At 37.2% G+C, this 15,256-nt stretch overlaps 1 protein-coding gene across 11 annotated transcripts in view; it reads right to left on the reverse strand.

The window, feature by feature from the left end:
- Window positions 1–15,256, reverse strand: part of TUT4 (terminal uridylyl transferase 4) — a 137,057-nt gene that overhangs the window by 104,372 nt on the left and 17,429 nt on the right. For 10 of the 11 annotated variants that reach the window (XM_030324613.1, XM_030324612.1, XM_030324607.1 and 7 more), the window contains exon 2: window positions 3,644–4,495. In XM_030324613.1, coding sequence (XP_030180473.1) covers window positions 3,644–4,403 — 760 coding nt within the window. In that variant the 5' untranslated portion in view covers window positions 4,404–4,495. Of the gene's footprint in view, window positions 1–3,643; window positions 4,496–5,952; window positions 6,067–15,256 lie in introns of all 11 variants that reach the window. The other variant, XM_030324604.1, reaches the window with a different exon arrangement.

The raw sequence follows: 15,256 nt of genomic DNA on the forward strand, positions 1-15,256 counted from the left end.
TTCAGCTCAGGTTATGATCTCACAGTTCATGAGTTCGAGCCGAGTCAGGCTCTGAGGGGCTGGTGCAGAGCCTGCTTGGGATTCTCTCTCTTCCTCCCTCTCTACCCCTCCCTCACTCACACTCTCTCTTAAAATAAATAAATGAACTTAAAAAAAAAAATAAGACTACTGAGAACAATTAAAAAGAGTAAAGACTGTAAATTCCTCCTTCACTGAAAAGGTGAAGGAGGTAAGGGAGCAAGCCATGTGGACATCTCAGGGAAGAATGTTCCAAGCAAAGGAAAAGCAAATGTGAAGACCATTCTCCATATTTGAGGAAATGCAAGGAAACCATGCAGTTGGAGCAGAGAAGGGGAGAGGGAAAAAATGTAGAATGAAAGCAGAGAAGTGGAACAGTAGCACAGATCACAGTAGCACAGATCACATAGGGCCTCACAGGTCACTGCAAGGATGCTAACTATTACTCTAACGTATGGGAAACTAGTAAAACACTTTGAAGAGTAGTAACATGATCTGAATAATTTTAAAAGGATTATTCTGGCTGTGTAAAAAGTAAAATGAAGGGTGGTGTAAATGAAAGTAAGGAAATGAGTTGGGTTATCCTGCTCAAAAGCATATCTTACTCAGGAGCTTTTCAAAAATCCAGCATCTTGGAGCCCGTGAGTGGCTCAGTCGGTTAAGCATCCAAATCTTGGTTTTGGCCCAGGTCATTATCTCACAATTTCTTGAGTTCAAGCCCCATGTAAGTCTCTGTGCTGGCAGCATGAAGTCTGCTTGGGATTCTCTCTCTGCCTCTTTCTCCCCATCCTTCTCACTTGCACTGTCTTGTCTGTCTCTCTCAAAATAAATAAACTTGAAAAAAAATTTTTAAATACTAAAAGGGGACCTGGGTGGCTTAGCTGGTTAAGAGTCTGACTTTAGCTCATGCCATGAATTCTCAGTTGGTGAGTTCGAGCCCCACATCAGGCTGTCTGCTGTCAGCACGGAGCCCACTTCAGATCCTCTGCCTCCCTCTCTCTCTAACCCTCCCGTTTGTGCTCTTTCAAAAATAAAGATAAAATAATAAAAATTAATATTAAAAAACAATCCTATGGTCGCCTGTATGGGTCAGTCTATTCAACATCTAACTCTTGATTTTGGCTCAGGTCATGATCCCATGGTTGTGGGACTGAGCCCTGTCTCAGGCTTAGCAAGGGCTCAGCGCTGAACATGGAGCCTGCTTGAGATTCTCTCTCTCTCCTGTTGACCCTCTTCCTTGCTTGTGATCTCTCTCAAATAAAAATAAATAAATAAATCTTTAAATTTTTCACTAACTCAAGTGGTCAAACCATTATAAGTGATCTTTAAGCAACTTCAAGCATTCACAGGGGCACCTGGGTGGCTCAGCTGGTTATCAGAGCCTGCTTAGGATCCTCTGTCTCCCTCTCTCTCTGTCCTAGCCCCACTCACATCCTTGCTCTCTCAAAAATAAATACATTTCAAAGAAAAAATCATTGGGGCGCCTCAGTGGCTCAGTTGGTTAAGCATCTGGCATCAGCTCAGGTCATAATCTTGTAGTTAGTGAGTTTGAACCCCACACTGGGCTCTCTGCTGTCAGCTCCTGTCTTAGTATCATCTGTCTCACTCTCTGCTCCTCCCCTCCAGCGCTCTCTCAAAAATAAATAAACATTAAAAAAAAAATCATTCATGGAGCTCCTGGGTGGCTTAAATAGCTGAGTGACTTCAGCTCAGGTCATGATCTCGCAGTTAATGTGTTCAAGCCTCTGTGCTGACAGCTGGAGACTGGAGCCTGCCTCGGATTCTGTGTCTCCCTCTCTCTCTGCCTCTCCCCTACTCATGCTCTATCTCTCTCGAAAATAAACAACATTTAAAAAAAATTTTTTTAATCATTCATTGGGGCGCCTGGGCGACTCAGTTGATTAAGCATCTGACTCAGTTATAACTCAGGTCATGATTGCATTAGTTTCATTGGGTTTGAACCCCACAATGGGTTTTGTGCTGATGGTGCAGAGCCTACTTGGGATTCTCTCTCTTCTCCCTTTCCCTTTGCCCCTCCCCAGCTCGTGCTGTCTCTGTCTAAATAATAAACTTAAAAATTTTTAATACAAAAAATAAATTAAAAAAAATCATTCACATGTTATCATGTTCAGATTTGCTTATCTAAACATTATCAGTAGTGTTATTTATTTGATACTATCTTTAAATTGACTTGCTTTTTTTGTCCTTCTCCTAAAGCATATCTTTAAAATTATGAAGTTGGTATTTTCCTTATGCATATAAAAATACGTCTATTAAAATTAAAAAAAAAAAAAGTCTGTCAACATACTGTCACCAGAAATAAAAAGAAACTATTTCTAAACTCTTTACCGGAGGTTCTCAAAGTGTGAAATAGCTTTCTTTTGTTATTCATATACCAAGAAAAGGTTTTATCCAACTAGCCACAGAAACATGAGGAAAAAAGATTGGTAAGAAAAATCCATTAAGTTAAACAGAATCAGGATTACTCAAAAGACATATACAACATTTATAAGCAATTAATTAAAACTAAGATCAAAATCCCAAAAGAAAATGAATTTTATACCAATAGCTCAAGTAAATTCCAAGGGTCCTAACCAATCTGTGCTTCCATTCTTGTTCCTGTCAAAAAATTTGCTGCACTGCAGCCAAAAAGATTAAAAATATGTATCTGTATCTGATCATAGCACTACCTTACTTAAAATTCTTTAGTGTCTTCCAAAACACTCATAATAAAGTCCAAACTGCCTATCATGTCCCAAAAGGTCCTTCATTCTCCAATTGTTCTAAGACTTTTCAGCTGTATCATTTGCTACTTTTCCCCTCAATTCTGTTCCAGTCATAATCTCAGTCATACTCTCAGTCTCACATTTATGTCCTACATTTTCTCAATCTAAAATCTAAATCCCTCAATTAAATCATGTACTCTCTCAACTCTTAAGTTTTTGGCACTGAACTAAACCACCACTTTATCTGTATCACCCCCCATCAAACTAGAAGCTTCCTTGAGGTCTGGGGCTGTATTTTTTGGGTTTTTCATTGTAAACATATGCTTGGCATATAAAAGGAACTCAATACATACATGTTTGTTGAATGAATGAGTTACATATTACCAGGACCACTTAAAAAGTGTTTGTGTGTGTACACATGCACATACCTACATACTGGACTATAGGAGCCACTAATTTCTATTTGCACAGGCTTTTTACCCACCTCAATAAATGTAAACGTTCTTTTTTAGCTTAAAAAGCCACATTATTTGGGCACCTGGGTGGCTCAGTTGGTTAAGCATCTTACTCTTGATTTCAGCTCAGGTCATAATCTGATGGTTGTGAGATCAAGCCCTGTGTCAGGCTCTGCACTGAGTGCAGGGCCTGCTTGGGATATTCTCTCTCTCTCTCTCTCTCTCTCTCTCTCTCTCTCTTTCTGCCCCTCCTCTGCTCACACACGCACACTTGTGCTCTTTCTCTCCCTCTCAAAATAAACAAACATTTTTAAAAAGCCGTATTATTAATGTCCTTCTTGTAATTAAAGTAGTTAAAATCAAACTGGTGATAATCTAAACACTATTAACATAGGAAAAATCTCTCCAAAAATGTGACCCTGGGATAATCTAATTTGTACTTACTCAAATCATCTGATATGTCTTCAATTCCCGAAGCACTATCATCAGAATCACCAGTATTATCTGTACATGCTTGTTGCTTCTGAGATCGTGGTGAGTTTTCCAAAGCAGATTTTTCTCCCTCTACAACATCAATATTCACTTTGTCCAGAGAAGTAAAGGAACTTGGAATTTTTCTTCCAATCTGCTGTAATTCTATCTGTCGCATGTTTTCTTTTAACGGTAAACTGGGTGCCTTCTCTGGTTCTGTTAGCGAACCAGGGACCTTTTCTGATTTCATCTGAGCAATGGGTACTTTTTCTGTTTTCCTCTGTGAACTAAGTGCCTTTTCTGCTGCTATTGCCTGGGAGCTGGATGTCTTTTCTGTTTTCACTGGTGAATTAGATGACTTTGGTGACTTTTCTGCTTTTGCCTGTGAAACAGGTACCTTCTCTGCTTTTACTGGTGAATTAGGTGATTTTTTTGTTTTGCAATGACTTTGATCTCGAAGGACTAATCCCAAATCTTTAGGACTTGCTACGTTGGCAGCATTTACTTTACATGATTTAACTTCTGTCTTTTCTATACAAATATCATTTTGCTTATTTTTTTTACTACTATTCCTACTTGGAGAGCTGGTCCCAATTTCTTTTATGGATTTATCATTTCTAGCTTTCAAAGTTTGATTAGATATAACTTTAACTGCTTTGCTTTCTTCAGAAAGAGCCCAAGCATTCTTCTTTGGTTCATGATTTTCATTTTTAGAGGTCTTAGACTCTTCCATTATTTGAAAACCTGCTTCTTCCCAATTGTGATACTGTAAAATGGCAGATTTCTAGTAGTTGAATTGCTTCAAGTCCAGATTAGGCAAACAAACTATTGGATTGGAAAAAAAAAGAAAAATCTGTTATTTAAAACACAAAAGCCACTTTTTTTTAATTGGTGAGACTTTCAAAATTTGTTCTTAAAACTAAAGAAATAGTAAAAAATTAAAAACTCTGAAAACCATATGAGGAGTTAAAACCCACTTAGTAAATAACAACCAAATGTTCATAAAGAAGGTTGTAATGTAATTATGGCAATATGACATCAAAACAATTTTAGAAGTAAAATTTGTTTTACATTACCCAATAAGAATTTCAACTAAAAGGGAAATAAAACCTGCAATTGATGTACCACAACTAACATAAAAGGAAATGGAACAAAGAAAACACAAAAACCCTAATCTAGGGGAGCCTGGCTGGCTCAACCAATGGAGCATTTGACTCTTGGGGTCGTGAGTTCAAGTCCCACATGGTGTATACAGATTACTTAAATAAACAAAGCTTTTAAAAAAAGAATCCAAATTTATAGGCAATATAGGGAATCAGTTTATAGAGGCCCAAATTGAAAGATTTTGCCTACATGACTTTCCTACTAAACACTACCTATGTATACTGCTAACCTACTTCAAACTTGATTTTCTAAAGATGGGGAAATAATGTCAACAGACTTTCTCCACCTCTAAAGTATAAATGAGTTTAAATTAATTTTTCTGAGATTAAAAAATTTAAAAATAGGAACCCAGAATTAAAAAATGATAGTAATATTTTATATGATATAATGGTGGTTACATGACATTATACATTATACAAAATCGACAGAATATATACCATTAAAAGTGAACCCTAACATAAACTATGGACTTTGGGTGATAGAGACATGTCAATGTAGGTTCACTGACATAACAAATATACCACCCTGGGATGATGATAGGGAGGCTATTCCTGTATTGGGGAAGGGAGTTTATGAGCCTTCTGTATTTTCTGGTCAATTCTGCTATAAAAACTTAAACTGCTATATAAAAACGAATGTTTAAAAAAGAAAGATGATAGAATACTAAAATCAGTCAGAACTCATCTTGTTCTAAAATATAATAGAAACAATTATACATTTACCACTGAGCACAAACTACAAACAAATTAAAATGCTGCATTTTGTTAAGTTATTTCTATATTAGAAATACCCTGTATACTGTATTTTACAGAAATAAGAATTTTTTTTTACTGTTCACTTTGCCCTGTATGCCTTAAATTCAGATCTATGCTTCTAAACAGATAACTAATATGAATAAAAATTAAAGTCAGCTAAAACAAAATGTAAGTGGCATCTTTGATTTTACTTAATTTATTAAACTACAAATTTGGGCAAATGAACACCTCTAACCATATAACCATACATCATATAAATGCAAAAAAATTGCCTAAAATAAAAAGTCCAAAACACCAAGTCATATCCTCCCAACTATCTATTTATACCAAAACCTATGTCCAAATTAAAGAAACTAAACTTACCTAGCTATGTCTCCACCACAACATCTTACTCAACGTGCACCTAAGTTTTATAATTCCTATTGTAGTAAAGCAGTATGTATCCTCTGCCTTGATCTCTGTCCAGATTGACATTCTCTTTTATTTAAAACAAAAACAAAAACAAAAACAAAAACAAAAACAATTAGATTCTTCTTTCTATATTATTTTATGGACACCTGGGTGCCTCAGTCATTTAAGCATCCAACTCTTGGTTTTGGTTTGGTTTTTGCGGTTTCATGGGTTTGAGCCCTACACATCGGGCTCTGTGCTGGCAGCATGGAGTTTGCTTGGGATTCTCTCTCTCTCTCTGTGTCCCTCTCCCACTTATGCTGTCTCTCAATAAATAAATAAACTAAAAAAATAATTTTATAAAGTAACTTTTTCAAATTATAAAATTTAAGCCAAAAAAAAAACTTTAAGCCAAAACCATCCTAGATTTTCACCATTAATGTCTTCTGTGACTAATATTATTTTCTAGTAAAAAGCTGTAGCACTCTTAGCTATAAAAGAATGTTTATATTCCTGGTTTTTGGATATTTGAATTTATTAAATTTATACATTCTGCTCTCAATATTCTTCATAAGGTGTTTCACATAAATGTCAAAACAGTTACCAAATATGGACTATATCTAAATTCTTGTAGAAACTACTGCACATTCTTAATTTTAAAAATAAAAATGGATTCTATTTCTAAAAGATTAGTTTTACCTTATCCAGAAACCAAAATATTTTAAATTTTCTAATTCTATTCTACGATGATGACTCTAATAATTTTGTAGATGTCATCTCCCTGACAAAAGCCATAATACAACAAACACTTGATTGAGCCACACTGATCCACAATTCCATTTATAAAACTTTTCAGAGGAGCGCCTGGGAGGCTCAGTTGGTTTAGCGTAGGACTCTTGATTTTGACTCAAGTCATGATTTCACTGTTCGTGGGTTTGAGCCCCATGTTGGGCTCCATGCTGGTGGCACAGAGCCTGCTTAGGAGGATTCCCTCCCTCTTTCTCTGCCCCTCCCCTGCTTGCACTCTCTCTCTCAAAAATAAACTTAAAAAAAAACTTTTAAAGATTTTTTTTTTAATGTTTATTCATTTTTGAGAGAGACAGAGCACGAGTGGGGTAGGGGCAGAGAGAGAGGAAGACACAGAATCTGAAGCAGGCTCCAGGCTCTGAGCTGTCAGCACAGAGTCCGACGCAGGATCCAAACCCACGAACTGTGAGATCATGACCTGAGCCAAATTTGAACATTTAACCAACTGAGCCACCCAGGCCCCAACAAAACTTTCTAGATACACTATTCTTCCACTCAAAAAAAACTCTATAAATCGGGGTGCCTGGGTGGCTCAGTCGGTTGAGCGTCTGACTTCAGCTCAGGACATGATCTCAAAGTTCATGGGTTCGAGTCCCGCACAGGGCTCTGTGCGGACAATTCAGAGCCTGGAGCCTGCTTCAGATTCTGCCTCTCCCTCTCTGTCTCTGCCCCTCCCCCACTTGTTCTCTCTCCCTCTCTCTCTTAAAAAAAAATAAACATTAAAAATTTAAAAAAAAACTCTATAAATCAAGTTTGTATACATAAATTAAAGCTACATTTAAAAAATTAATGTACTTAATATAGATAAATGCTAGTTCAAGACTCAGGAAATTGCTACATTTCACTTTGATTAATTTGGTTCATGTAACTAAAAGTACATTTAAATTTTTAACAGGAACATGTTATTAAAAACAAGCTTTACTTAATTTCTAATCTTCCTCATCTTCTTGTAAGAGTAACAGATGTCCTATTCAAAAAAAAAAAAAAAAAAGCATGGTAATATTATATAGCAAAATTCCTATTTTAAGCTATCAACAGTATAAATTTTTCCCAAAAAAGTTGTAATTTCTAGAAATGAAGTTCTCTCTGAGGAGGTTAAGATTTTGAAAATAAGGTTCACTGCTTCCCATTGCACACTCATAGCAAAATTGGTTGAACAAAATAAAAATGTCAGACCTATGTTCTAGTTCCTGGCTACATTTCTCCAATGCAGTAAATGAGGATTAAATGAGGTTCCAACCTTGAATGCACTATTATTGTCAAGAAGATACAAAGAATTTTTAATAAATTTTAAAAAGGTATTTGAATATAGAAAACAATAGCATTTAGAATGTATCCCATTTCATTTTTATATTATTAAGATATCAGTTCACTTCTTACTTCTAGTTCTAACCATGTCTTCCTTTCTTGAATTCTTACAATGCCTACAGATACTGGAGACTGAGGGAGTTCTCAGGCCCTGAGACTTCAACTAACAACTAGTGCCAGGTTCCTGACTTTGCTGTGAAAAAGAATTCAAGGACAAGTCAGAGTGAAATACAGCAGAGGAAGCTTTACTACAAAGCGAAAGTACACACCTGAAGGAAAGAGGAGTCCGTACGGGCACACTCAGAGAATCTAAGTAGCGCCGGGTGGATATGGGGCTGATTTTTATTGGTGGTTATAATTTGGGGATGAAACATTCATATGGGGTTCTGCAGAATAGGCAGAGATTTCTAGGAATTCTGCATAATACTACATATGCCCTATGATGGCTACTATGCACAGGTGCAGTCTGATTTCAGGCTAACTGGGTCTTGGTGTGCATGTAGGTTAAGCAACAGCAGGATGCTTATTATCATTAGAAACCACAGAGCTATCAGAGGTTTGCTTAATCGCCACAATCTGTCAGGTATCAGACTAGGTTCCCCGTTTTTTTGTTCCTCCTGCAAATATCTAGCACTTCCCTATTCAATACCTGCCCCACTACCACAATGCTGGGTACTCAAAAGACATTCAAAATCACTACCAATTAAAATATCCATTCCAGACTGATGGCCAAACACGGGGCCTGTAGTTGTGCCTGTGCCTCAGTAAGTCTAATTGTGGCATTGAGTATTAACAAAAACTTGAAAATATTAAGTCCCATTCTCCAAAGTGCATTTTATCCATAATAAAAAAGGATAATCTAATCTCCATATGCTTCTTCTGTCTTTCCCAATTTGTTCAGGATTCAGGAAAGGAAAGAGTGCTATTTATTGGTCCCCGTAAGCCCCAAGAAGTAGGTAAATTTTATAAGACTCTGAATGTCTTAAATGTCTATCCTATCTTCATATTTTGTTTAATTAAGTTTAAAATTCTAGGTTAGAAATCATTCACTCAAAATGCTACAGGTATTGTTTCAATGATTTCTAGTTTCTAGTATTACTAGGGAAAATCATGCCATTCTTATTTTCCATTTCTTTTTTTAATGTTTATTTACGAGACAGGGAGAAAGACAGTGAGAGAGTGAAGAGGGCAGACAAAGAGAGAATCCCAAGCAAGCTCCATGTTATCAGTACAGAGCCCAATGTAGGGCTAAAACCCATGAACTGTGAGATCATGACTGAGCCAAAACCAAAGCCAGATGCCCGTATTTTCCATCTTTTTTACTGAACTGTTTCTTTTCTGTATGGAAACTTAGGATATTCTCTTTGTCTCGGTGTTCTGTAATTTTTTTTTTCAATTTAGGTTTGAGTTAGTTAACATATAGTGTAGTTAGTATTGGTTTCAAGTGCTCTGTAATTTCTTTTTTTTTTTTATTTTTTTTAACGTTTTTATTTATTTTTGAGACAGAGAGAGACAGAGCACGAATGGGGGAGGAGCAGAGAGAGAGGGAGACACAGAATCGTAAGCAGGCTCCAGGCTCTGAGCCATCAGCCCAGAGCCCGACGCGGGACTCAAACTCACGGACCGCGAGATCGTGACCTGAGCTGAAGTCGGATGCTTAACCGACTGAGCCACCCAGGCGCCCCATGTAATTTCTAATTGATAAACCATGGAGCAGATATTTCTTCAAACATTTGTCTGGGTATTTAGTTGGCTGTTTTAATCTCTAACTCAAGTTCCCCAGTTCTGACAATTTTTTCTTATATTATGTCTTGTATCTTTTCCTCCCTTTCATTTTCTCCGTCCTTTTTCTCTAACTCCTATTAATTGGCCTTTATGTCTCCTACATTGATTCTACATTTATCTTACCTTTCTATCCATTTTCTATCTCTTTATTTTCTTTCCTCAGTGATTTCCTCACCTTTATCTTCCAAATATTCCGCATTTAAGAGGAGAGGAGCATTTTCATTTCTAAAAATGCCTTAACTCTCTGATTATTCCTTTTTACGACACTCTGTTCTTGTCTCATGATTATTATCTCTTATTTCTGAATGCTAATAGTTTTCTTAAATTTTTTTTTCTGCTCCCTGTAGTTTCCTGACTTTCTTATTTGTTTTCTTCTCTATCAAGCATAATAGGAATCTCAGGAGAAAAAGAGAATAAAGGAGACAGAAGAATACTTGAAGAAATAGTCAAAAACTTCCCAAATCAGATGAAAGACACAATTATACACAACCAAAAAGACCAATAACTCCAAGCAGAATAAACTAAAAAAACCCACACCAAGACCAACTACTACTCAATTTTGATAAACAATGAGAGAATTTTGAAAGCAGTAAGAGAGAAGCAACTTTTCATATACTAAGAATTCACAATAAGATTAAAAGATGATTTCCCATCAGAAACCATGAAAATCAGAAAAAAGATGACATATTTAAAGTTCTGAATGAAAAAAATGTCAACCAAGCATTCTCTAGCCTTGTGGCAAAACTATACTCTACAAAGGAGGAATTATGACATTCCAGATAAACCTCCTGGAAATCAGGAAGTATTTAAGCTCATGTGACTTACAGCCCCCAAGGAAGGGGAGAGCTGGAAGACTATTCTACTCTTACTATTCTTCTTACTGTTCTTATCATTTACTTTAAAGGATTAAGCACTCCACCCCTTGCTTACTGTTATTAAGCTCAAAAATCCCAAGAATGGTTTAGGAGCTTTTTTCCCAGAGCTGCCAAAAGCTAGACACTAGGCAAAATTCATGATATGCAGTCCACTGTGCACTCACTCACTTCCTTCTCTGAAGTTATCACCAATAACTTATACTGTTAACAATATTGGGTTTTGTTTTGTTAAGTTTATTTATTTTGAGGGGGAGGGGGAGAGGGGGAGAGAGAGGGAGAGGGAGAGGGAGAGGGAGAGGGAGAGGGAGAGGGAGAGGGAGAGGGAGAGAAAGCGAAAGTGGGAGGAGTAGATAGAGAGGGAGAAAGAGAATCCAGAGCAGGCTCCATGATGTCACCCAGAGCCCCAGGAGATCATAACCTGAGCTGAAATCAGGAGTTGGGAACTCAAACCGACAGAGCTACCCAGGCACCCCTATCGTTAACAATATTGTTAAGATGCCAACACTACCCAAAGCAATCTAAAAACTGAATGCACTATCAAAATCCCAATGGTATTTTTTGCAGAAATAGAAAACCTCATCCTAAAATTCATATGGAATTTCAAAAAACTCTGACTAGCCAAATCAACCTAGAAAAAGAAGAAAAAAGAATTGGAAGACTCACACTTCCTGATTTCAAAACTTAATACAAGCTACAGTAATCAAACAGCATGATACTGGCATAAAAAAAAACAAACAAAAAAACACAGATCAATAGAATAAAACAGAGAGCCCCAGAATAAACCCTCACATATGTGGTCAACTGATTTGACACTGATGCTAATAGTATTCAGTGGGGAAAGGACAGTTTTTTCAAGAAATGGTGCTGCAAAAACCAGATATGTACATTCAAAGGAATGAATTTGGACCCTGACCTTATACCGGTTACAAGAATCTACTCAAAATGGATCAACTTAGGCACTAATTATAAGGCAAAAGACTGGAACAAAATTCAAATGGCCAATAATGCTAAATTGGTAAGGAAAACCATCACAAAATCATAAAATATATTACCATAGCAGCCATTAAACAGAGTAAGTTTCTACTCTGCTGTGGAGCGATAGTGAAGACATACTGTTAAACAAAGAAAGTAATAACATAGGAGTATGCACTACAGTAAATCTATGCAAGAAAGAAGACAGTGGGGCACCTGGATGGCTCAGTCAGCAGAGCGTGTGACTCTTGATCTCAGGGTTGTAGGTTCGAGCCCCACGTTGGGTGTAGAGATTACTTAAAAATAAAAACTTGAAAGAAAGAGAGAGAGAGAGAGAGAGAGAGAGAAAGAAAGAAAGAAAGAAAGAAAGAAAGAAAGAAAGAAAGAAAGAAAGAAAGAAAAAGAAAAGAAAAGAATATATATACCTAAAATTTCACATACTATATAAAAATTGTAAGTCTTCAGGACTTTGGGTCTGGCAACAGCTTCTTAAGTATGACATTAGAAGCAGACAAGGGCATCTGTCTGGCTCAGTAGGTGGCATATGTGACTCTTGATCTCAGGGGTCATGAGTTCAAGCCCCGACAAAAATAAATATATAAACTTTAAATATAAATAAATAAACTTAAAAAAAACATACAACAAAGAAATAAATACTGGATCATCAAAATTTAAATTTTTTCTTTGACATCTGTCTTGGCAATGATTTTTTGGATTTGACACCAAAACCAAAGACAACTGGGGGCACCTGGGTAGTGGTCAGTTGGGCGTCTGGCTTTGGCTCAGGTTACAATATCACAGTTCGTGGGTTCCAGCCTGGAGCCTGCTTCGGATTCTGTGTCTCCCTCTCTCTCTCTGCCCCTCCCCTGCTCACACTCTGTGTCTCTCTCAAAAATAAACAAACATTAAAATATATTTTTTTTCAAAACCAAAGAAACCAAAGCAAAAATAAACAAGGAAGACTATCAAATTAAAAAGCTTCTACAGAGCAAAGGAAACCATCAGCAAAATAAAAGGGCAACCTGCCCTGCAAGAGACACTAAGGTCATGGTCTCACGGTTTATGAGTTCGAGCCCCGCATCAGACTCTGTGCTGACAGCTCAGAGCCTGGAGCCTGCTTCAGATTCTGTCTCCTTCTCTCTCTCTGTCCCTCCCCCACTTGCACATGCACACATGTGTGGGCTCTCTCTCAAAAATAAATAAAGTTAAAAAAAATTTTTTTTGATTAAAAAGAGAAATACCATATGATCCAGCAATTCCACTTCTGGGCATTTACTGAAAGGAAACAAAAACACTAAGTCAAAAAGATATCTGCACCCCCATGTTCTTTGCGGTGTTTATTTACAATAGCCAAGACATGGAAGCAACCTGTGTCTACTCACAGATGAACTGATAAAGAAAATGTGGTATACAATGCAATATTATTTAGCCCTGAAAAAGTAGAAAACCTTGCTATTTATAACAACTTGGATAGACCCTGAAGGCATTATGCTAAGCGAAGTAAGTCAGACAAATACTGTTATGATCTCATTTACATGTAAAATCTAAAACAAACAAAAATGAACTCACAGCTATAGAGAACAGCTTGATAGATGCCATAGGCTGGGGCTGGGGCAGGGGAAGGAGATGGGCAAAATAGGTCAAAGCGGTGGGGTGCCTGGGTGGCTCAGTCAGTTAAGTGACTGACTCCATTTCAGCTCAGGTCATGATCTATCTCATGGTTCATGAGTTCGAGCCCCACATCAGACTCCACAATGTCACAGTGTGAGTCTGCTTTGGTTTCTCTCTCTCCGCCCTTCATGTGCACTCTCTCTCTCAAAATAAATAAACTTAAAAAAAGTTTTTTAAAATAGGTCAAAGTGGTCAAAACATGAACTTACATTTATTAAAGAAAATAAATTCTGGGGATGTAACATATAGCATGCTGACTATAGTTAATAATACTGTCTTGTATATTTGAAAGTTGCTAATAGAGTAAATCTTAAAGGTACTCATCACAAAAAAAAAATAATTTATTAACTATGTGATGATGGATGTTAATAACTAGACTTACTGTGGAGATCATTTCACAATATATACAAATATCAGAGCATTATGTTGTACACCTGAAACTAATATAATGTTGTATATATGTATATACATACATATACACATATGTAATGTGTATGTTAATTATATCTCAACCAAAAAAAATTAAAACATCTGTTCAGCAAGGACACTACCAAAAAAGTGAAAAAATTACCAACAGAATGGGAGGAAATATATGCAAATCACATATTTAAATAAGGGTCTAGTATCCAGAATATATAAAAAACTCCTTACAACTTACCAACAAAAAAGACAAACAACCCACTTAACAAATCGGCAAAAGACTTGAATAGACATTGCTCCAAAGATAAATGGTCAATAAGTGCATGAAAAAATGCTGAACATCATTAGTCATTAGGGAAATGTAAATCAAAACTACAATAAAACACCACTTCATTCTTACTAGGATTATCAAAAAAGCAGAAAATAACAAATGTTGGTGAGGCTATGGAAAGATTGGAATCCTCACGCAACTGCTGGTGAGAATAAAATGATGCAGCCAATGCAGAAAACAGTTTGGCAGTTCCTTAAAAAAAATATAGAGAATTACCATATGATCCAGCAATTCTACCCATAGGCATATATTCCAAAGAGCTGAAACCCGGGACTCGAACAGTTATTTGTATGCCCATGTTCACTACAACATCATTCACAATAGCCAAAATGTAGAAGCAACCCAAGTGACTAACAGATGAATGGATAAGCAAATTGTGGTATATACAAAACAATGGAATTTTAGTCAGCCATTGAAAGAAATTCTGACACATGCTACAACATGGCTGAACCTTGACAACACTGTACTAAATGAAATGTCAGTCACAAAAGGACAAATTTGGGAGCACCTGGGTGGTTCAGTTAAGCATCCGACTCAGGTCATGAACAGGTCATGATCTCAGTTCATAGGAATCAGAGACCTGTGTTGGGCTCTGCGATGACAGCAAACAGCCTACTTGGGATTCTCTCCCTCTCGTTCTGCACCCCCCACCCCCGCCCTCTGTCTTTATCTGTCAAAATAAATAAATAAACTTTAAAAAATAAAAGGAGAGGGGTGCCTGGGTGATTCAGTTGGTTGGGCATTATGATCTCGCAGTCCGTGAGTTCAAGCCCCAAGTCAGGCTCTGTGCTAACAGCTCAGAGCCTGGAGCCTGCTTCAGATTCTGTGTCTCCCTCTCTCTGCCCCACCCCACTCATGCTCTGTCTCCCTCCCTCTCTCTCTCAAAAATAAATACACATAGCCCCGCGTCAGGCTCTGGGCTGATGGCTCAGAGCCTGGAGCCTGTTTCCCATTCTGTGTCTCCCTCTCTCTCTGCCCCTCCCCCGTTCATGCTCTGTCTCTCTCTGTCCCAAAAATAAATAAACGTTGAAAAAAAAATTAAAAAAAAAAAAAAAAGGGGGGCGCCTGGGTGGCGCAGTCGGTTAAGCGTCCGACTTTAGCCAGGTCA

This window comes from Lynx canadensis, chromosome C1 (assembly GCF_007474595.2).
Source record: "Lynx canadensis isolate LIC74 chromosome C1, mLynCan4.pri.v2, whole genome shotgun sequence".
Lineage (NCBI taxonomy): Eukaryota > Metazoa > Chordata > Mammalia > Carnivora > Felidae > Lynx > Lynx canadensis.